The following is a 24,038-nucleotide window of genomic DNA, read 5'->3' as shown; positions in this document are numbered from 1 at the left end:
TTGACCAAAATTAGATATACTACTGAACTGTTTGTCAGCACAACTCCTCTGACACTGCAGAACGGAATTTCATGTAACTTTGTATTTAGTATGGACTTACTGTCTACATTTGTAGATGTGCACATTCACAGTAAATTCTGATTTGGTTTTTTAGGTCACCTGAGTAAACTCAGGTGACCTATTGCAATTGGTTTTCGTCCGTCGTCATGCGTTAACAATTGAACATTTTTAACTTCTTCTTAATAACTACCAGTCCAATTCTTTTCAAATTTGGTATGAAGCATCATTGGGACAAGGGGGACATAAATTGTAAATTGCAGGACTCCAGCATCCCTGGGGCCCTAGGGGCAGGGCAAAAACTGCCCAAAGTTGACCAATTTTCAAAAATCTTCTTTTCAAGAACCACACACATGTAAGTAAAACTAAATGCATAGTGATGTAGAGCAGGAAGGCCTCTACCAAAATTATAAATTTCATGATCCCCGGGGTAGGGGTTCTGACCCCAGAGTGGGGCCAAACTTGTTATATAGTGTTTATGTGGAAAACACTTAAATTACATCTTCTTTAATGCTGTTGATACTAAATTGAAAGTAAATAGATATTTAGAAAGAACAGGTAGTCCTTTACCAAAATTGTAAATTTGATTATTCCAGGGGTAGGGGTTTTGGTATCAGGGTGGGGCCAAAATGGTCAGTTATGAAATGTGTGAACAATAAACATTTTTAACTTCTTGATACATGTAACTATCATTCCAATTCTTTTCAAATTTGGTATGAAACATATTTGGAACAAAGGGAACATAAATCGTATATTTCAGGATTCCTGCACCCCTGGGGCCTATGGGGCAGGGCAAAAACTGCCCCAAAATGACAAATTTTCAAAAATCTTCTTCTCAATGACCACACACATATAAGAAAAACTAAATGCATAGTGATGTAGAGCAGGAAGGCCTCTACCGAAATTGTAAATTTCATGATCCCCAGGGTAGGGGTTCTGACCCCAAGGTGGGGCCAAACTTGTTATATAGTGTTTATGTGTAAAACACTTAAATAACATTTTCTTTTGTGCTTTTGATACTAAATTGAAACTAAATGGGTAAATTTGATTTTCCCCAAAGTAAGGGTTTTGACCCCAGGGTGGGGCCAAACTTAGTATATATAGTATTTATGTGTAAGTTTGCTGATACTGTATAAAATCTAAGTGCATACTTAGAAATAGCAGAAAAGGATGTACAAAAAATGGTGAATTTCATAACCCAGGGTTATGACTTTAGGATGAGTCCAAATTAGTCATATATTTTGATGTTTTAATGTTAATACACCTATTATTTAAAGCCTTTCATCAGTGTATGTACTTTTGAGGACAGTGAAGTTTTAAGAACACATCTTGTTTTATACTGTTGCTGAACATTAGAATTTAGCTTAGATATTCAGAACAGGAATTTTTTTCTAGATTTCATAGCCCATGGAAGTAGCGATACTTTTTCACTAGTATTCAGGTGACCGATAAGGCCTGTGGGCCTGTTGTTTTTTCTGGGAGTTATGCCCACTTTGACATAGAAGTTTGGCCAAAATATACTATTAGGTGCAACTAGTGTGAAACCAGTTTTCAAGCCATATGCAATTGAAATATTTTTGTTTCAATACTTTAAATCATTTACATTTCTAAACAATATTACTTACGGCTTAGGTAGTGCCATCTTGTTACATTCATGAAAATAGTACAGTATAGCACAGAGGCATAAGAATTTGTTGTATTTTATGCATAGCATTGCCATTCATTATGTGCAGCATTGTCATTCATTGTGAGATATTTGAGCTTGCTCACTTTTTAGCCGAGTTGCAACGAAGTTGAACTTGGCTATTGGTTTGGTGATGCGGGCGGGCGTCAACAATTGGTTTCCGGATGATAACTCAAAAAGTTTACAATCTAATCAAATGAAACTTTGATATATTGTTGGGTACCAAATAAGGAAGACCTCTATTAATTTTGGAGAAAAAGGTCAAGGTCAGTGACCGAAAATAGAATGAAAATTTCAGAAAAATTTGGTTTCCGGATTATAACTCACAAAGTTTAAATCCGAATCAAATGATACTTAAAGATATTGTTATGTACCAGGTAAGGAAGACCCCTATGGATTTTGGAGAAAATAGGTCAAAGGTCAAGGTCACAGTGACCAAAAATAGATTTAAAATTCCAAAAAATTTGGTTTCAGGAGGATAACTCGAAATTTTTTAATTTGAATCAAATGAAACTTGGATATATTGTTGGATACCAGCAAAGCAAGACTGCTGTTGATTTTGGAGAAAAAAGGTCAAGGTCACAGTGACAGAAAATAGATTGAAGACTTCAGACAAATATGGTTTCTGGACAGTAACTCGAAAAGTTTAAAACTGAATCAAATGAAACTTGGTTATATTGTTGGATAGCAGGTTAGGAAGACCCCCTATTGATTTTGGAGAAAAAAGGTCAAGGTCACAGTCCTGAAAAAAGATTGAAAATTTTAGAAATATCTGGATCTACATAACTCTAAAAGTTTAAATCTGAATATTCAATTATAAATATGTCACATCATTCCTGGCTTTACAATGTATCCCATGCAACTCGGCTCATGCACCCCTGGGTGTATATATTGATTTTTTTCATTTATAAAACCATGTTTACACAATATCCATCAGATTCATGATGTAGAGTTTAATTCTCCTAACACATACAGAAAAAGTTGTAAATATTGTCTCTTTTTTTTCCTAGGCACAATCAGAACATGTCAAAAGTTTTACATCAGATACCTGAGAAAAGAACTTCCTACACTGCTCAGAGAATGTAGCACTCCAGGTAATGGATTTGAATCTATGTAAACTCAATAATATAGCACTCCAATGTTCTTGAGTCCGTGTAAACTCATTAATGTACCCACCCACAATCATCTTCGTCTTGAGAGAGTTTAATTTAACACTATTAAAATTACTTCCACTAATTGTTCGATACACATAACAGTAATCGTGGTAATTATACCCCACGCAACAAAAAAACAGTAATCGTGGTAATTATACCCCACGCAACAAAGTTTTTTGTTGCGTAGGGTATAATTACCACGATTACTGTTATGTGTATCGAACAATTAGTGGAAGTAATTTTATTAGTGTTAAATTAAACTCTCTCAAGACGAAGATGATTGTGGGTGGGTACATTAATGAGTTTACACGGATATGTTCCATACACATAACCATGATAATTGCACTGGTATACTACTTGGTAATTTTGGTTTCATTTACAGATGAAGAAAAAGAGGTGAAAAGGGCTATTTCATACTGTGTTCCCGTAGAAGTAACTTGAATGGCATCACGAGATTAAGATAACATTTAAATCGGCATCTAGTTCTGCAGAGGGCCAGATGAAGCCTGTGGGTTGATGTTGGAGAGACAGGAAATAGATTGGAGAAACATAACAACTCAACATTTAGTAGTACTAATGTCATTGTACCCATTTCAAGATTACCTATAGAGATTTTAGATAAATAAATACTGGTGATATCTCTCAATATTGTGCAATCATGTTTCTATTTTAAAGGCAATTGCTAATTATTATGTTCTTTGATTCATGAATGCATTACTCATATTGTAATGCATCTGCAGCTCTCTAGGAAAATGTAGGGATAGATCACAATAAGGGGCTTTAATGTTTGAAGGTATGTCTTGACACAAGTGTAGTGGGGGAATATTTTAAGGATTTTTTATATATCAAAATTTTGTGATGTGAAAATGCAGAGATATAATACTTCAATCATGTGTACAAAGAGGGGCGCTGTAAATTATAGGTTTTTATTCATACTGAACAATGTAGTTCATAACACTGCTGTATTTGGGGGGGGGGGGTGCAAAAAAAAAATTTGTGTGAAAACTCGTCCATTGGCAAATGTTTGAATGCAAGGCAACTACTTCAATAAATGTTTGTATTATGGTAAACATACAAAATAAGGAAGCATAGGGCAATTCTGCATTCTCTGCTTCATACAAAATATTTTCCTTGTACAAAGAAAACTTTACACATCACATTTTGATTCCAGTGGGGATCCGAGTTAGATTAGGTCTTTAGTACCCCTTTCTTGTCAGAAGAGGCAACTAATGGGGCAGTCCTTCAGATGAGACCGCAAAAACCAAGGCCCCACGTCACAGCAGGTGTGGCACGATAAAGATCCCTCCCTGATCCAAGGCCGTAATCGCTGAGCATAAACCCAAATTTTGCAGCCCTTCTCCGGCAATGGTGGACGTTTCCATGAGTGAAAAATTCTTGAGAGGGATGTTAAACAATATACCATTACATGTTGACAAGTTTCAATACCTGGTTGTTTTTTTCTTAAAAAAAGAGTAAGAATATGTGCTGCAGTAAAAGGCTATAAGTGAGATGTTAGTCCTGTTGAAAAATACAGATGGCATTAGAATGTAGAGAAATTCTTACAAAAGAAGATAGAATATGCTTCATAAATTTTTTTAGTGCCTAGACTGATCTGACCCTGGATACCATATACCTAAAATGAATTGGAAACATGATTATAATCTGCCAATTTAATAAAGTCTCCCAAACAAAGTACTGACTGTATAAGTGGACTTTTTTCGAGTACTGCTATTTTCCCCCACATTAATAACTTTCTTGCATAAAATCCATGCCAATTTTTATTTCATTTAAAAAAAATCCAGGTAACAAAAACCTTAATTTAAAAAAAAAAAAGTTTCCTATAGTAAAACTGGTGACACTTGACCTTGATCCTAGTTTGTAGGTCCCAACATCCTTTCATCATTTCTGAAGATCCCATGTCTCTATCAGTCCCAGTTCTAAAGTATACAAGTTTTTATGGTCAAGGTCACTGGAGTCATTTGACATTGATCCTAGTTTGTAGTTCCCATCATCATTTCAACATTTCTTAAGATGCAAGGTCCCTATTACACCTGGTTCTGCAGTTAATTAAGGTTTATATATTCAAGAGGTTAAGGTCACTGGGGTCACTTGACCTTGATACTAGTTTGTAGGTCACAATATCCTTTTATCATTTCTTAAGATTCCACATCTATTGGTCCTGGTTCTAAAGTAATATGAGGTTTTATGATCAAAGTCATTGGGGAAACTAGTTTATAGATCCCAACATCCTTTAACCACTTCAAAACATTTCATGTCTCTATCAGTCCGGATTTGAAAGTAATATAAGTTTTTAAGGTCAAGATCACAGTCATTTGACCTTAATAATAATTTGTATCTTCTTATCATATCTGAAGATCTAATGTCTCTATCAATTCCAGTTCTAAAGTTATACTAGCTTTTATGGTCGAGGCCACTGGACCTCAATCCTAATTTGTAGATCCCATCTTCCTTTCAACATTTCTGAAGATGTCATGTCTCTATCAGACCTAGTTCTGAAGCAATACCAATTTATGTGTCAAGGTTACTGGATAACTTGACCTCGATCCTAGTTTGTAGGTTTTACCCTCTTATCATGTCTGAAGATCCCATGTCACTATTAGTCCCAGTTTTAAAGTTATACCAATTTTTATGTTCATTGTCAGAGGTCAAGGTTGCTGGAGTCCCTCGACTTTGATACTAGTTTATAGGCCCTGTCATTCTCTTCTCATTTCCAAAGACCCCAGGATTCTATCTATCATATTTACCAAGTTATATCGGTTGAATTTTAAAAAATTAAATAACTGCATAACTGGCAATATTGTGTCCAAGTGAAATCAAAAACGTCTTCAACAAACTTGAACGTGCATTTCATGCCATGGGAAATGCGTTTCTCATCAGTTTATGCTTTTGCTACCATTGCACTATTTTCACTCAGGCATTGGTGTCCGATTCTAAAATTTCAAACTCACTTGAGTGTTTACACTACGTTTATCAACACAATGCCCCCTCAACGTGTAAGGCGTCGCCCGACGACAGAACAACTGGGCAGATGTATTGGAATGCTTGACGCTGGCTATTCACAATGTGACGTTGCAAATGCACTAAACGTCAGCCAGAGCATTGTAAACAGGGCCTGGAACAGACAGCAAACTTTTGGTACAGCAGCACACCGACATGGGGGTGATCGTCAGAGGTCGACAACCCAACGCCAAGACCATTTTGTGGCTCTTCAGGCACGATGCCATCCCTTCTGGACAGCAACCAGCCTACGTAACGACCTCCTGAACGCCTCGGGGTGAATGTGTCCACTCAGACGATACGGAATCTGCTTCACAATGCAGGTCTCAACTCGAGAAGGGCATGTGTTCGAGTCCCTCTGACTGTTTGACACCGGCGGGAGCAATTGGACTGGGCTGAAGATCATGTCACTTGGACACAGAACGATTGGGTTCAAGTTCTGTTCACCGATGAGTCCAGGTATTGTTTGGACTTTACAGGCAGGAGGCACCGAGTGTGGCGACCACAACGTGAACGTTTCCATGATGCCAACATCAGTGAACATGACCGTTATGGTGGTGGTTCCATCATGGTCTGGGGTGGAATCAGCAGGGATGGAAGAACAGATCTTCATGTCCTGGAGAGAGGAACAATGACGGGGGTGCGGTACCGTGATGAGATCCTCGATGTTTACGTCAGACCCTACGCTGATGCTGTTGGCCCCGAGTTCATCCTGATGGATGATAACGCCTGTCCTCATCGCGCCAGGGTGGTGGAGCAGTACCTTCAGCAGGAGACAATTGTCCGTATGGACTGGCCAGCGCACTCGCCGGACTTGAACCCGATTGAACATGTATGGAACATGCTACAGGTTGCCCTTTCACGCCATAGAGCACAACCCACGACTTTGGCAGAGCTCGGAAACACCCTCGTGGAAGAGTGGAACAACTTTCCCATTGGAAACATCCGGGTGCTTATTGACAGCATGGCTCGAAGTTGTCAAGCCGTCATTGATGCAAGGGGAGGCCATATCCGGTATTGACACTTCATCGACTAAGTATAATGATGGACTATCCCCAAAAACTGTGTAATTCTTTCTCTGGTTTGCTGTTAACTTTTTGTAATGAAATGCCTTTTGGTGTTGTTATCAGATTTCAAGCATTCCGTATTGATAAAAGTTCATGTCATTCATGAATTTTCATTCATAACCTGAGTAAACACGTTTCTGAGTCAAATTTATGTCTTTTGTTATGTTAGTGGTAAATTACACATATATAACCTAGTGATCCTTATCAAATTTTGAGTAGTATATGTTAGACCCCATCCCCATTTGATCCCACCAAAATGTACCCTACCCCCTTCAATCTGAAAACAAAAACATTTCTGCACATCTAGATACATTGGTCTACCATATTCTTGATGACTTTCATCAACGGGTTACAGAGAACAGCTGTGTTCAGGTTTAGACATGAGAAAGAAGCAGAAGAATAAGAAAAACCAAGCAAAAACAACAGGTCTCCAAACTTTGTTTGGAAGATTTAATAGTTTTCTGTTTAAATGATTTCTTTTAATATACAGCATTAGTAAATAAAGTCTTCTCCTCTGGTAGCATAATTTTAATACACATTGAGCCAATCAAAATTTCCACTAAAGGCCTCCTGCCTGCCCACTCCACACTGCAAATTCTGAGTCAGTGCCTTAGAGACATATCTATACTGCAATCATCATTCCTTGCAGACACATGTTTGAAAGGTACAAAATGATCAAATCCTTCAAGCACTTCACAGCCACATGAAATGGTAATGTATTATGAGTATGTGGTATTTCCAGTGTTAAAAATATGACCCCATAATTCTATGGCACTATCCTTTAGGCTATGGATTGAAGGACCTTTCTGGTAGAAAATCTGCATGGCTGAAACTGTGATGGCACTGAACAAAAACACTCCACCAAACTGCAGAATCTTTGTCAATACCTGCAATATTTAGAAGTACAAGCAAGTTTAATGTTACACTGATTTCCTAAAAGAACTAAAAATGATCTATTGCATTAAATGATCTTGGAGAACTGTATTTAGATTTTGTTTGCATCCAACAAAAAACTGTATTGTATATAAAGGAAAATATGATAATCAACCATAGCAAAATCCAACGAGTGTATATCCATGTCATTCTGTGATGACGAGTGTATATCCATGTCATTCTGTGATGACGAGTGTATATCCACGTCATTCTGTGATAACGAGTGTATATCCACGTCATTCTGTGATAACGAGTGTATATCCACGTCATTCTGTGATGACGAGTGTATATCCACGTCATTCTGTGATAACGAGTGTATATCCACGTCATTCTGTGATGACGAGTGTATATCCATGTCATTCTGTGATAACGAGTGTATATCCATGTCATTCTGTGATGACGAGTGTATATCCATGTCATTCTGTGATAAACAGGTTAAGATATGATCTTTATATCATGTCAGTAAGAAGAATTGGTGAATTTCATTGGTTATAAGGTTCGTGATGTGATGTTTGCACATGTTGGAAAATGTCCTTCTCATGTAGGACTATGATAACTTATACACAACATCACAGCACAAAACCATACATATAAATATGGAAAATTTATACACAGTAAAGACAACTGTATACTTTCATAAATATGCTTGTGATTATATAATAATTATGCACTTTTGTGTCTTTGGCCAATATCACTTGACATGGGTCCTTTAATGACAAATCAGCCAACAATGAAGTCCATTACTGTACAATATACAGAGCAAAATAATGGTCCAGTAATGCCCCAGATCAAATAATGGTCCAGTAATGCCACAGATCAAATAATGGTCCAGTAATGCCACAGATCATATAATGGTCCAGTAATACCACAGATCAAATAATGGTCCAGTAATGCCACAGATCAAATAATGGTCCAGTAATGCCACAAATCAAATAATGGTCCAGTAATGCCACAGATTCACAAGGTGTTACCTCATCTTGGTGCTTCCTCCTGGCTATACACTGATGGTAGCGAATTCTGGAGAAGGCGACCTGTAAAGTGATTGAGAATTGCTTAATTTTCACTATGATCATGTCTACCATTATTACTAACACAAGCATTCTGAGAGTATTGCATGGCAAAACATAGTCCCCTACTGGTTGCAAAAATCACTGTACCACAACAATATTCAAAGTTTATTATGTAGGTTTATTAAATTATGGTAAAAGGGAAAATTGGGGAACCAGGATAGGAATGGTTGGAAATCAGCTACTATTCGAGTAGAGACTAGACCAAGAAAAAAGACAAATTTATAATTAGGTTTAGGTCTTTAACCAAGTCAATAAACTGTGACATGTAGATGACCATGAATAATTTAGCTATTTTGTAGTATTACTATGCTAGAAGTTTTAATGAGTGTAGTATTCTTAATTCTTATCTACAGAGATAAGAAACTTGGATATAAACTAACAATTCATGCTACTTTTCTACGTCCAAGGGCCATAACTTAATGGAAAATCAACGGACCATGATGAAATTCAAACTTCATCTGTAACTTGTTATGACAAAGCAATGTACCAAATATCAAATGAATATCTGCAAGCACAACCAAAAAAAGTCCGGAAAACTGATAATTCATGCTATTTTTCTAAGTCCAAGGGCCATAACTAAGTGAAAAATCAAGACGAAGTTCGAACTTGATCTGTAACTTGTTATGGCAAAGCGACATACCAAATATAAAATAAATATCTGCAAGAACAGAGAAAAAAAGTGCGGAAAACTGGACTGATGGACAGACGGACGAAGCGCAAACCTAAAATCCCCTCGACTTCGTTGGTAGGGGACTAAAAATTCATAGATTCCTCACAGAACTGAACATTAAAGTCTAATCATCTGACCATTCACATTTTCTAATGAGATGAAGCATGTTAAATGCAAGTGGGTTTTTCTGTAATGTATGTGATCCTATCTGTAATCTATGTGATCCTATCTGTAGTGTATGAGAGTAATGTATGTGATCCTATCTGTAATGTATGTGATCCTATCTGTAGTGTATGTGATCCTATCTGTAGTGTATGTGATCCTATCTGTAGTGTATGAGATCCTATCTGTAATGTATGAGATCCTATCTGTAATGTAATGTATGTGATCCTATCTGTAATGTATGAGAGTAATGTATGTGATCCTATCTGTAATGTATGAGATCCTATCTGTAATGTATGAGAGTAATGTATGAGAGTAATGTATGTGATCCTATCTGTAATGTAATGTATGTGATCCTATCTGTAATGTATGAGAGTAATGTATGTGATCCTATCTGTAATGTATGAGATCCTATCTGTAATGTAGGAGAGTAATGTATGAGAGTAATGTATGTGATCCTATCTGTAATGTATGAGATCCTATCTGTAATGTAATGTATGTGATCCTATCTGTAATGTATGAGATCCTATCTGTAATGTAATGTATGTGATCCTATCTGTAATGTATGTGATCCTATCTGTAATGTATGAGATCCTATCTGTAATGTATGAGATCCTATCTGTAATGTAATGTATGTGATCCTATCTGTAATGTATGAGAGTAATGTATGTGATCCTATCTGTAATGTATGAGATCCTATCTGTAATGTATGAGAGTAATGTATGAGAGTAATGTATGTGATCCTATCTGTAATGTATGAGATCCTATCTGTAATGTAATGTATGTGATCCTATCTGTAATGTATGAGATCCTATCTGTAATGTAATGTATGTGATCCTATCTGTAATGTATGTGATCCTATCTGTAATGTATGAGATCCTATCTGTAATGTATGAGATCCTATCTGTAATCTATGTGATCCTATCTGTAGTGTATGTGATCCTATCTGTAGTGTATGTGATCCTATCTGTAATGTATGAGATCCTATCTGTAATGTAATGTATGTGATCCTATCTGTAATGTATGTGATCCTATCTGTAATGTATGTGATCCTATCTGTAATGTATGAGAGTAATGTATGTGATCCTATCTGTAATGTATGTGTATGAGATCCTATATGTAATATACCTGATCCTATCTGTAATATACTTGATCCTATCTGTAATGTATGAGATCCTATCTGTAATGTATGAGATCCTATCTGTAATGTAATGTATGTGATCCTATCTGTAATGTATGTGATCCTATCTGTAATGTAATGTATGAGATCCTATCTGTAATGTATGTGATCCTATCTGTAATGTATGTGTATGAGATCCTATCTGTAATGTAATGTATGAGATCCTATCTGTAATGTAATGTATGTGATCCTATCTGTAATGTATGTGATCCTATCTGTAGTGTGTGAGAGTAATGTACGAGATCCTATCTGTAATGTATGTGATCCTATCTGTAATGTATGAGATCCTATCTGTAATGTATGTGTATGAGATCCTATCTGTAATGTAATGTATGTGATCCTATCTGTAGTGTATGAGATCCTATCTGTAATGTATGCATATGAGATCCTATATGTAATATACTTGATCCTATCTGTAATGTATGAGATCCTATCTGTAGTGTATGTGATCCTATCTGTAATGTATGTGATCCTATCTGTAGTGTATGAGAGTAATGTATGAGATCCTATCTGTAATGTATGTGATCCTATCTGTAATGTATGAGAGTAATGTATGAGATCCTATCTGTAGTGTATGTGATCCTATCTGTAGTGTATGAGATCCTATCTGTAATGTATGTGATCCTATCTGTAATGTATGTGTATGAGATCCTATCTGTAATGTAATGTATGAGATCCTATCTGTAATGTAATGTATGTGATCCTATCTGTAATGTATGTGATCCTATCTGTAGTGTATGAGATCCTATCTGTAATGTATGTGTATGATATCCTATAAGTAATATACTTGATCCTATCTGTAGTGTATGTGATCCTATCTGTAATGTAATGTATGAGATCCTATCTGTAGTGTATGTGATCCTATCTGTAATGTAATGTATGTGATCCTATCTGTAGTGTATGTGTATGAGATCCTATATGTAATGTATGAGATCCTATCTGTAATGTATGTGATCCTATCTGTAATGTAATGTATGTGATCCTATCTGTAGTGTATGTGTATGAGATCCTATATGTAGTGTATGAGATCCTATCTGTAATGTATGTGATCCTATCTGTAGTGTATGAGATCCTATCTGTAGTGTATGAGATCCTATCTGTAATGTATGTGATCCTATCTGTAGTGTATGTGATCCTATCTGTAATGTACGTGATCCTATCTGTAATGTATGTGATCCTATCTGTAGTGTATGTGATCCTATCTGTAGTGTATGTGATCCTATCTGTAGTGTATGTGTATGAGATCCTATATGTAATGTATGAGATCCTATCTGTAATGTATGTGATCCTATCTGTAGTGTATGAGATCCTATCTGTAATGTATGTGATCCTATCTGTAATGTAATGTATGTGATCCTATCTGTAATGTATGTGTATGAGATCCTATCTGTAATGTAATGTATGAGATCCTATCTGTAGTGTATGTGTATGAGATCCTATCTGTAATGTATGAGATCCTATCTGTAATGTATGTGATCCTATCTGTAGTGTATGAGATCCTATCTGTAATGTATGTGATCCTATCTGTAGTGTATGTGATCCTATCTGTAGTGTATGTGTATGAGATCCTATATGTAATATACTTGATCCTATCTGTAATGTATGAGATCCTATCTGTAGTGTATGTGATCCTATCTGTAGTGTATGTGATCCTATCTGTAATGTATGAGATTCTATATGTAATATACTTGATCATATCTGTAGTATATGTGATCCTATCTGTAATGTATGAGATTCTATCTGTAATGTATGTGTATGAGATCCTATATGTAATATACCTGATCCTATCTGTAATGTATGTGATCCTATCTGTAATGTATGAGATTCTATCTGTAATGTATGTGATCCTATCTGTAATGTATGAGAGTAATGTATATGATCCTATCTGTAATGTATGAGATCCTATCTGTAATGTATGTGATCCTATCTGTAATGTACGTGATCCTATCTGTAGTGTATGTGATCCTATCTGTAATGTACGTGATCCTATCTGTAGCGTATGTGATCCTATCTGTAGCGTATGTGATCCTATCTGTAATGTATGAGAGTAATGTATGTGATCCTATCTGTAATGTATGAGATCCTATCTGTAGTGTATGTGATCTTATCTGTAGCGTATGTGATCCTATCTGTAATGTATGAGTAATGTATGAGATCCTATCTGTAATGTATGAGATCCTATCTGTAATGTATGTATATGAGATCCTATATGTAATATACTTGATCCTATCTGTAATGTATGAGATCCTATCTGTAATGTATGAGATCCTATCTGTAATGTAATGTATGTGATCCTATCTGTAATGTACGTGATCCTATCTGTAATGTACGTGATCCTATCTGTAGTGTATGTGATCCTATCTGTAATGTACGTGATCCTATCTGTAGTGTATGTGATCCTATCTGTAATGTATGAGATCCTATATGTAATGTATGAGATCCTATCTGTAATGTATGTGTATGAGATCCTATCTGTAATATACCTGATCCTATCTGTAATGTACATTTAGGTGTTCCTGTTGATAATGTACATGTAAACAATCCTGTCTGTTATGCACATGTAATAAACAATGCCAATTACTTTGATGGAAAGTATGCAATGTATCATATTGGAGACACCAAATGTGTTACAGACTGCTACAATTTGATTTTTAAACACTAGTCACATGTTTTGCTTAAAAGTGGGGTGGCTTACATTTCGCTGGATGATAAGTCAAGTGGCCTCCTATTTTGAATCACAAACAAGATCTCTTTGTGAAACACTGATGCCCACACATGGAAGCAAAGTAATTATGGTACCCAAAGAAAAGTTTGATTCATTGTTTTATGTCTCGGTGAGAATTTCTCACTCATTTTGAGACATCCCCAGTTGTAGGTGAAGTAACATGAATTTAGACTAATGATTAGCGCTTAGGGCTGTAGCCGAGTGAGAGTTCTTAATGTGCCAATGCCTGCCGTTGCACGGGACCTCCGTTTTTAAGGTCATATCCAAAAGACCTGTGATTATCACTCTAAATGCTGAGCCTTTGGCGAAGGAGCAATCACTATCTATCTACCTATCTTTATATCTTAGGTTTCATACGGCCGTGGCAAGAGCAGGGCTCAAACTCACAAACTCCCGGTTACGAAGCTAATACTCTACCACTGAGTTTACCACGACCAGTGCCAAAGAAAAGTCTTGTCACAAGATATACACATGTGAATTATGAAAGCCCCATCACCAACCATTAAAATGTTATGGCAAAAGTTAACATTTTTCAAAAGTAGGCCAAACTCCCAAGACGAAGTCGTGAGGTCAAAAATTTTGGTACCAAAGAAAGGTTTTGTCACAAGGAATACACTTGTGAAATATGAAAGTGCTTTCACCATCCATTCAAAAGTTATGGCCAAGGTTAAAGTTTTAGCAGACAAACAGACCAAAAACTATATGCCCCTGAACCTCCGATTAAGGTGGCATAAAAATAACAAGATATGTTTTCATAACATATCACCTATCTTCCTGTATGTTTACAAGGTATTATTCAACACTTCATATGCATTTATTTAAAGTCTAATAAGAAATAAAGTGGTTTGAAGAATATAGTACAGTGTTACGATTTTTCATGTTCAAATAGGGATTTTAGCGATTACGTCTTACAATGATATTGAATATTATGTGGTAATTAGGGCTAGACAGACTGTGGATATCGGCCTGGGTAGCTCAGTGGTTAGAGCACCTGACTAGTAATGCAGGGGTCCCGGGTTCGATTCCCAGTCCAGCAAAAGATTTTCTCCTCTCTCTAATATATACTACTTTTGGTGCCGTTGACCACCCCCTGGACTTGCAGGTTGTCCTGCCAGGGGCGAAAAGAACCTGGGTTGTGTGTGTCTTCCAGTGCGAAGACAAGTTAAGGAGGGAGGAATGTAGTAATTAGGGCTAGAGGGACCATGGATATCGGCCTGGGTAGCTCAGTGGTTAGAGCACCTGACTAGTAATGCAGGGGTACCGGGTTCGATTCCCGGTCCAGCCAAAGATTTTCTCTTCTCTCTAATATATACTACATTTGGTGTAGTTGACCACCTCTGGACTTGCAGGTGAAGGTCCTGTCTGGGGCGAAAAGAATCTGGGTTGTGTGTGTCTTTGAGGGCGAAGACAAATTAAGGAGGGAGGAATGTAGTAGTTAAGGCTATACGGACCATGGATAACGGCCTGGGTAGTTCAGTGATTAGAGCACCTGACTAGTAATGCAGGGGTCCCGGGTTCGATTCCCGGTTCAGCCAAAGATTTTCTCCTCTCTCCTATATATACAATTGCAGAATTCTTTTTGTCATATATCTTAAATACTTTTGACAGTCTATTATGCAAAATATTGCTCTAATGATATATGTAATTTTTGTAGACCATCAATTAACATAGCATTGACAGGTGGTTAATGCAAGGAGTACGTAAATTTATAAAAATTCAAGTCTCTTACTAGTGCCAAAAAGAAAGCCTTCCAAAATTACCCAAAATATGGTATTTCAAATTCAATTGTGTATCATAATTAATCTACAATATCCATAGAATTGCCAGAACTCAATTCAAGAATGTATCAATTGTCAGATTTCATTGGAAGTTTCACTTACCATGGTGTACAATTGTCAGATTTCATTGTAAGTTTTACCTACCATGGTGTACAAAGGTATCCATGTATTGGGGAAGATGGAGAACAATAAATTGTCTAACTTCTTCCTCATAATGAATAATCTGGAGTTCACGGACTCCCTCATCTGAAATTTTAAGCAAATTTTGTTGAATGAACTCTCTAACAAATTTAAGATTTGTATTGTTTTAATCCAATATTTAAAAAAATTATGATCAAAATAAGTCTCTGCACATGCATGTCGCAGACAAACGGGTACCTCAATATAGTTGTACATGGCCAGATCACAGATGGCATGATCATCCACTTTTCTATATTCTGAATAGGCTGGCAGAGCTTTGGCTAAAATGGGAAATGTTCACCAAACAATTTGATCCAATCTACACTCGCATAAATGTTATGCTTTTACACATATTCAAATTGCACTGAAACCTTGCTATCTTGAAGTTTAACTCGCATTATGATAAGTAAATCACATAAAAAAAAACATCCTTACAGAAGTCATTATTGTATTTGTCCAGCATCTCATTCAACACAATACAGTCTTCAAATCCCTATTCAAAAAAAAAAAAAATGATCTCTATAGAAATATTGATTTTACCAATAATTGTTGTTAATTGTCAGTTACAGACAAAAGTATCCTAATAAAACATTACACATCTGCAGGGACTCAAATGTTTCTCAATTTTAAGATTTTGCTCTTAAAATGAGAATGGTGTCATTGGGCCAGCCTAACCTAGATAAAGGTCTATAAACCCCGTCTATATGTTCCCTTTACCATAATCTTCATACTCATTGAGGGGCCTCCGTGGCCGAGTGGTTAGAACATCGCACTCAAAATAACACGGCCTCTCACCTCTGTCAGCGCGGGTTCGAATCCCGCTTGCGCTGGTAAGTGAGAAAGTTTCCCAGTTTACTTTCGGAAGGTCGGTGGTCTCTTCCCAGGTACATTGTATCTGGGTTCTCTCTTCCACCAATAAAAACTGGGCGCCACCAGATAACTGAAAAATTGTTGAGTGTGGCGGAAAACATCAATCAATCAATCATACTCACTGAATCTACATACCAATGTAGATGTCCTTATCCTACAAACAAAATTACAGTCTAGATGTATGCTCCCACTACAAGAGTATGAACTTAAAATATGTACACTGCTTCCTCCTCTGCAATTCTCTTTTGGCAAACGGCTGATACAGCATAGCCGTTCAACAAGTTGCTTGAGAGAATATGCTTTACCTACATTTGTACCACATTTCAAAAGACAAAGCATGCTGTGTAGAGCCATAACCTCCATTGAGACGTACATGTGTTGCTTGTACAGCATCGATCTTTGCCTGGTAGGTGTCTGTGTATCTGTCTATGTGGAGTCATACTTGCAATGAAGTACTTGCAGGTGGCACACTCTTGCCATCAATAGTTCTGTCTGTAAGTATCACCCACATCTGTCAACAATTGCATTTTGATTTTCTCACCAAACTTAAAACAGACATTCTTCAGGTGGTCTCAAAGAGGTGTGACTATTCAAAATGGCCCAAATTCTAATATGACCTGATAAAGATTCTGCATGCCATGTCATCCTACCTGGTATGTATATGTACCTCTAGTGGTACTAGGACCAGAGAAAGATTCTGCATGCCTATACCTGGTATTTACCTCTAGTGGTACTAGAGAAGTGGTGATACTTTTGAAAGCGATCAAAATTCCAGGATGGCCACCATGGCTTTTGATCAGCTGAAACATCAATTCTAGTACAAATTTTTTTCTCGAGGTACCAAGGAAGCATTGCTACTTTTTGACCAGTTGTCACTGTAATTGTCCTGGAGAAGTGTGAGAATGATTCCAAGATCACCATGATCACTCTGAATCATGAGTGACTCACTGAATGTGGTGGCTGTCAGAATACAGACAATTTTCCCTTGTATGTTTGCTTAACAAGAGTACCGCAAACGGTACATAATACGTCCGTGAAATGCTTACATAGAGTGTTTTTCTTGTGCTATAATTTGTATAACTTTGCTTCAGGTAGTATCAGCCATCATAAGGCTGTGACAAACTTTCATATGAACAAAGGGTCTTAGCTTAAAAATCTAGATTTCCTCAAAATGGACCAAGTTCAACAACCTGTAATTTTTTCAAAAATGGAAGAAAATCAAAATCCTTCCTCAGATGCACATCTCTAATACCCATACAAACACTCCACAAAATAAGATGGTGCTCACTTGAAAACTGTGGGAGGAGTTGGGCGGACAAATTATGTACCCTCCATAGAATATTAATTTCCAAATAGACTAAGTTCAACAACGTGTAATTTTCTCAAAAATTGTAGAAAATCAAAATCCATCCAAATTATGTACCCTCCATATAATAATTATTTCCAAATAAAGGGGCAAAACTCCTGGAAAAAAGGTCGAAATGGATCAAAATAGCAGTATGATCTAGAGTGGCCCACAAAGAAGCTACACAGCAAGTTTCAGCTTGATATGTGAAAGGGAAATTAAATTATAAAGAGAAAACCCCGAACGGACAGACGGATGGACAGTAAGACGGTCGTACAGACATCGCTGTACCATAATACGTCCCGTCCAAAGACGGGCGTATAAAAACGGGTGCATCATGCAGGCAGACAAACTAATACATTTCCACAATATGCCTGCAGCAGTTGATGTATAGTTAAATCATCAAATTTAGCAAGTTACAGGAATGATTTGGGCGATTCTGGAATCATCTTGTCACTACTGCAACAATTAGTGGCCAAGAATTTTAATATTTTATGCCAACACTCATTTCACACATGAATTATTAACTCATGTAAGCAATGAAGGCTCTTGAAAGGCTTTTACTTTATTGGGGGGTTGGGGGGTTTACTGAACAATATGAAGGAGGCTACATCATTACATAAGTACATCTATGTGGTGTGTAACTTTACTTACAGCATTCATTCCCTGTCCGTAAAAAGGCACCATGGCATGTGCTGCATCCCCCATGATCACACCCTTATCTTTCACATTGTAAGGCGAGCACTGCAATCATACAAAAACTTATTCAACCATTTCACTATAAATACAGTTCAAAATTATAAAATACACATGAAGGATTTACATGGGTGCCAATTCACAGTACATGTATTGGTATAAGCATAGAAAAGAAGATGGCCTTCTTTTTAATTATTTGCATTCATAGGACAAATCTAATACATCAATTCCTTATGTATTTCACTGAGAAAGAAACACTACTAATACAATAGTGGAATATTTACATGAAAACAATATAATGATACTGATGATGTCACAATGCATCCACACACATTTTCATCAAAAGCGATTGACTGTGTCACAGAGAAAACTGCGTACTACACAAAAAATAATTTCATTTAATTAATTAGGAATACATGGATGTCTCGTTGAAAGGCTTTGCATCATTTTGATCTGATGATCCATGTCTGCCAACAATGGTGATCCAACTCTTTCATTTAAGTTACTGTAGTAATAATATATACATGTATATCCCATTCAGGGCCATATCAGAGTGGCTTTTTTTCAGCAATGCAGTGTATGCAACTTTCTATTCTGTGTGATAGACACATACCACAATTTCAAAATCTATATATCTGAATTATTTACTACAGATCCACCTTTTCTATCGTATTTAAATGCTTTACCTTTATAGACACCATAGGCAGAGGTTTACTAGACAAATAGACCTGCTTCAGAGCATTCCTGTATAAAAAATAGAAGAACACTTATTTACAATAAAACAGTTACACTGAACATACTTACATTGAATTTATGCTTACAGTGGTAATGTGTATTATGGTTTTGTCATGCAAGAACTAATTAAAGTTTGAACAAAAATTCACATTTATATAAATGTTCAAACTTTGGTGCCTAATTAAGCCCTATCTTGTATATTTCTTTGGTAACACCTTAAACCAGGAATGTAAGATGAGAAAAGTTTAAGTGGAATAGGAACTGACTTTTAATCAGGCATCTTCAGTGTATATTCCATTTGAAATGTGATTTTAAATCAGAAAAATTATGCAGTGATGTTAACCTTTGATCATCTAATCTAGAGATTCAGAGAGGTAATCTTTTACTTAAAGACATGCTTTGAAAAAAGTTAAACTGAAATTGTATTTGAAATTTCATTTAGACACCATTTGCAACCTTGAACTTTGAACCTTATAGCAAAGGGGGTCATTCTTTGGTCATAGGAGACTCTTCCAGTGAAGTCTCATTGCTATAACTCAGTAACTGAGATATCATCTAGAAGATTTCAAACCATTTATTACAAAACTAGTATGTGACTTGGTCACCTTGACCTTAAACCTAAAAACAATAAAGGTAATCCTTTCAGCATCAACAATTTTAATGTAAAGTTTCATTGCTTATGCTTCATTGGTCATCTAATAAACACTGATACACTACGTACTTGCATGTTGCTTTTTTACTCCTACATATATATGGCAATACACAATCAACACAGTATATGTAAGTCAATGTCCTTGGAAGAAATGGAATATGGATGTACATGCAGTGCAAACCTTAAAGTTATATCCCAATATTCAACCTTAACCTACTGAATCTCTCTCCAACTCACACAATTATTCACCTGAGCATTTCCCACGTAACCCTAACCTAGAAGTCATGGTCTAAACAAATTTGAATATGTACACTACTAGTGGATTCTTGAATATTAGAAAATTTATACCCTTGAGGTTCTTGAAAATATCTTTTTAAAATATAGATGTGTCAGTATAATATGAATACCAATACTGACATACAAATTATAGATGTGTCAGTATGATATGAATACCAATACTGACATACAAATTATAGATGTGTCAGTATGATATGAATACCAATACTGACATACAAATTATAGATGTGTCAGTATGATATGAATACCAATACTGACATACAAATTATAGATGTGTCAGTATGATATGAATACCAATACTGACATACAAATTATAGATGTGTCAGTATGATATGAATACCAATACTGACATACAAATTTGAGTCAGTATGATATGAATACCAATACTGACATACAAATTATAGATGTGTCAGTATGATATGAATACCAATACTGACATACAAATTATAGATGTGTCAGTATGATATGAATACCAATACTGACATACAAATTATAGATGTGTCAGTATGATATGAATACCAATACTGACATACAAATTATAGATGTGTCAGTATGATATGAATACCAATACTGACATACAAATTATAGATGTGTCAGTATAATATGAATACCAATACTGACATACAAATTTGAAATATTTTTTGAAAGTCCAAGGATGTGATATAAAATAGCATTAGGTGCAAATAACACAAAAACTAAATATTATATTACTGTAACATTAATCATATTCCCCTCGGGCATTGCCCTTGGGGAATATGATTTTTCTTGGGTGAATAAATCTTCATATCTCCCTAACTATCATGCAATAAATGTATAATCTAATAAAAAGGTATATATACACTGCCATTCAGCTCATTGTCTACAAGCACAGTATGAAAGGTCTGGAAAACTGGAAATACATGTAATTAGAAATTTTCAGTCTAAGGGCAATAACTTTTGTAAAAATGGTCCTGCAATCAAAATGAAACTCAAACTTGTGAAAAAGTGTTGATGACATTACACATCTTTGGCATACTCATGTTTATACTTCAATCTTAATGTCTCCAACTTTGCAACAGAAGTTGCTGTAGAAGCTTTTTATGATGTCAGGTGTTGAAGGATGCCATAGAATTGAACTAATTTTCGGAGACGACCACAGGTAAACCCATCTCATGGCGGGGCATAAAATACAAAACTTTAAATCCTCATTATTGCACCATCCTGGCGCTTGGGGTCATGGTTTAAACAAATTTGAATCTTCATTACATAATGAAGTTTTTATGTTAACTTCTGACTCTTCTTGTCCAACCTGTTTTTCATAGTTCTTCATTATCTCCCCTTGTAAAGACACTTCAATGGATTTCATTTCAACAACAATTTACAAATTTTGATTCACAAAGCTAAGTAGAACCTTTGGCTCAGGTGATTTAAAAAATCACAAATGCAAATAATGGTGGCTGTTCTTTGTCTATATGAAATTATTGTTTGCTGTAGAAACCTTTGAATGTTGAAATAAATACAAATGTTCATAAGTTCTGAGAAGATTGAAGTAGATGAGGTTGGAAAGATCAAAGTTGCATGCAGTTATTTATCGATTTTGTTTGACAAGGAGCTTGTACATTGCTATTTAAGGCTATCAAACAAATGATAACTATTATACATTCTTACTCTCCAATCAGTGGAATGGAATCAGGAAATTTGTCTTTGAAGAAATTCATAAGATCCTCCTTAGTTTTAATACTGGCAAATACATCAAAAGGCATGAAAAGAGTGCAGGTAAATGATTTATCCAGATTAGGCAGAGCTATCATCATAAACTCATTCCTGGGCCAAATGTGCAAGTAGTTCACCTCCATCTGAAACTATACAAAGTGAAGCTTTCTGATTAGACATAAGTCAAAAGGAAGATTGAAGGTAAGCTTCTAAGTCTGAGAACAAAAGACTCACCTACTTCACCTTGCTCACATATATGATAAAATCCACATGTTTGGAACATTGATTATGAATAGAAGCCTTACAATTAAGTCATGAAATGCCAACAACAATACTTATCTCATAATGCATGTTTTGACAAACTGATCAACTGACAAACTGCAGGTTTATTCGAGATCAAAATACATAAATACAGAGGTAACTGTCATTTCAAAATAATATCTCTTAAATACATGCCTTTTAATAAACAGGGTATTATTTTAACTTCGGAATAATTATTTAACTCAGAAAACAATTAAATTTTGATTTCAGCCGTAGTGCAGGTTAGTTAGTAACTAAGTACATTAATTGTCAAATTTTCTTGTAGAGTGATGCACTAACTCAGGGTACTATGTCTTGATTTAATGGGAAAAAATCAATTTTACTGTTTTACACCAATTAAGTTTTGAATGTAATTTTATTAATTGAATGTTTTCAGTGTTTAATTGATTTTTGTTTTATTTCATTGTTAACAAATTGTGTCTCATCGTCTATTACTGTAATGTTAGGGGGATGAGGTTACTTCATTAACAAGTTGTGTCTTGTCTATTACTGTAATGTTAGGGGAATGAGGATACTTCATTAACAAGTTGTGTCTCATCGTTTATTACTGTAATGTTAGGGGGATGGAGTTACTTCATTAACAAGTTGTGTCTCGTTGTCTATTACTGTAATGTTAGGGGGATGGGGTTACTTCATTAACAAGTTGTGTCTCATTGTCTATTACTGTAATGTTAGGGGGGATGGGGTTACTTCATTAACAAGTTGTGTCTCATCGTCTATTACTGTAATGTTAGGGGGATGGGGTTACTTCATTAACAAGTTGTGTCTCATTGTCTATTACTGTAATGTTAGGGGGATGAGGTTACTTCATTAACAAGTTGTGTCTCGTTGTCTATTACTGTAATGTTAGGGGGATGGGGTTACTTCATTAGCAAGTTGTGTCTCGTTGTCTATTACTGTAATGTTAGGGGGATGGGGTTACTTCATTAACAAGTTGTGTCTTGTCTATTACTGTAATGTTAGGGGGATGAGGTTACTTCATTAACAAGTTGTGTCTTGTCTATTACTGTAATGTTAGGGGGATGGGGTTACTTCATTAACAAGTTGTGTCTTGTCTATTACTGTAATGTTAGGGGGGATGGGGTTACTTCATTAACAAGTTGTGTCTCATCGTCTATTACTGTAATGTTAGGGGGATGGGGTTACTTCATTAACAAGTTGTGTCTCATTGTCTATTACTGTAATGTTAGGGGGATGAGGTTACTTCATTAACAAGTTGTGTCTTGTCTAATACTGTAATGTTAGGGGGATGGGGTTACTTCATTAACAAGTTGTGTCTCATCGTCTATTACTGTAATGTTAGGGGGATGGGGTTACTTCATTAACAAGTTGTGTCTTATTTAATACTGTAATGCTAGAGGGATGGGGTTACTTCATTAACAAGTTGTGTCTCATTGTCTATTACTGTAATGTTAGGGGGATGGGGTTACTTCATTAACAAGTTGTGTCTCATTGTCTATTACTGTAATGTTAGGGGGATGGGGTTACTTCATTAACAAGTTGTGTCTCATTGTCTATTACTGTAATGTTAGGGGGATGGGGTTACTTCATTAACAAGTTGTGTCTTGTTTATTACTGTAATGTTAGGGGGATGGGGTTACTTCATTAACAAGTTGTGTCTTGTCTATTACTGTAATGTTAGGGGGATGGGGTTACTTCATTAACAAGTTGTGTCTCATCGTCTATTACTGTAATGTTAGGGGGATGGGGTTACTTCATTAACAAGTTGTGTCTCATTGTCTATTACTGTAA

At 36.0% G+C, this 24,038-nt stretch overlaps 2 protein-coding genes across 7 annotated transcripts in view; one reads left to right on the top strand and one right to left on the bottom strand.

Annotated features, from left to right (window-relative positions):
* LOC130054607 (ribonuclease P/MRP protein subunit POP5-like) overlaps nt 1-3,541 on the top strand; it is a 17,180-nt gene extending 13,639 nt beyond the window's left edge. For both annotated transcript variants that reach the window (XM_056164961.1, XM_056164960.1), the window contains exons 4-5: nt 2,752-2,835; nt 3,278-3,541. In XM_056164961.1, the coding sequence (XP_056020936.1) occupies nt 2,752-2,835; nt 3,278-3,336 (143 nt within the window). In that variant the 3' untranslated portion in view covers nt 3,337-3,541. The remainder of the gene's footprint in view (nt 1-2,751; nt 2,836-3,277) is intronic.
* Nucleotides 3,542-7,398: 3,857 nt separating this feature from the next.
* Nucleotides 7,399-24,038, bottom strand: part of LOC125650874 (kynurenine 3-monooxygenase-like) — a 39,055-nt gene continuing 22,415 nt past the window's right edge. For 3 of the 5 annotated variants that reach the window (XM_048879437.2, XM_048879435.2, XM_048879439.2), the window contains 9 exons: nt 21,921-22,114; nt 19,276-19,333; nt 18,548-18,637; nt 16,114-16,171; nt 15,877-15,959; nt 15,643-15,744; nt 8,885-8,944; nt 8,029-8,334; nt 7,399-7,867 (listed from right to left, as the gene is read on the bottom strand). In XM_048879437.2, coding sequence (XP_048735394.2) covers nt 7,700-7,867; nt 8,029-8,334; nt 8,885-8,944; nt 15,643-15,744; nt 15,877-15,959; nt 16,114-16,171; nt 18,548-18,637; nt 19,276-19,333; nt 21,921-22,114 — 1,119 coding nt within the window. In that variant the 3' untranslated portion in view covers nt 7,399-7,699. The remainder of the gene's footprint in view (nt 7,868-8,028; nt 8,335-8,884; nt 8,945-15,642; nt 15,745-15,876; nt 15,960-16,113; nt 16,172-18,547; nt 18,638-19,275; nt 19,334-21,920; nt 22,115-24,038) is intronic. The other 2 variants (XM_048879441.2, XM_048879440.2) reach the window with 1 other exon arrangement.

This window comes from Ostrea edulis, chromosome 5, assembly GCF_947568905.1.
Source record: "Ostrea edulis chromosome 5, xbOstEdul1.1, whole genome shotgun sequence".
Taxonomy (NCBI): domain Eukaryota; kingdom Metazoa; phylum Mollusca; class Bivalvia; order Ostreida; family Ostreidae; genus Ostrea; species Ostrea edulis.
The sequence above is the reverse complement of the archived record's forward strand: the minus strand, read 5'-3'. Positions and strand labels throughout refer to the sequence as shown.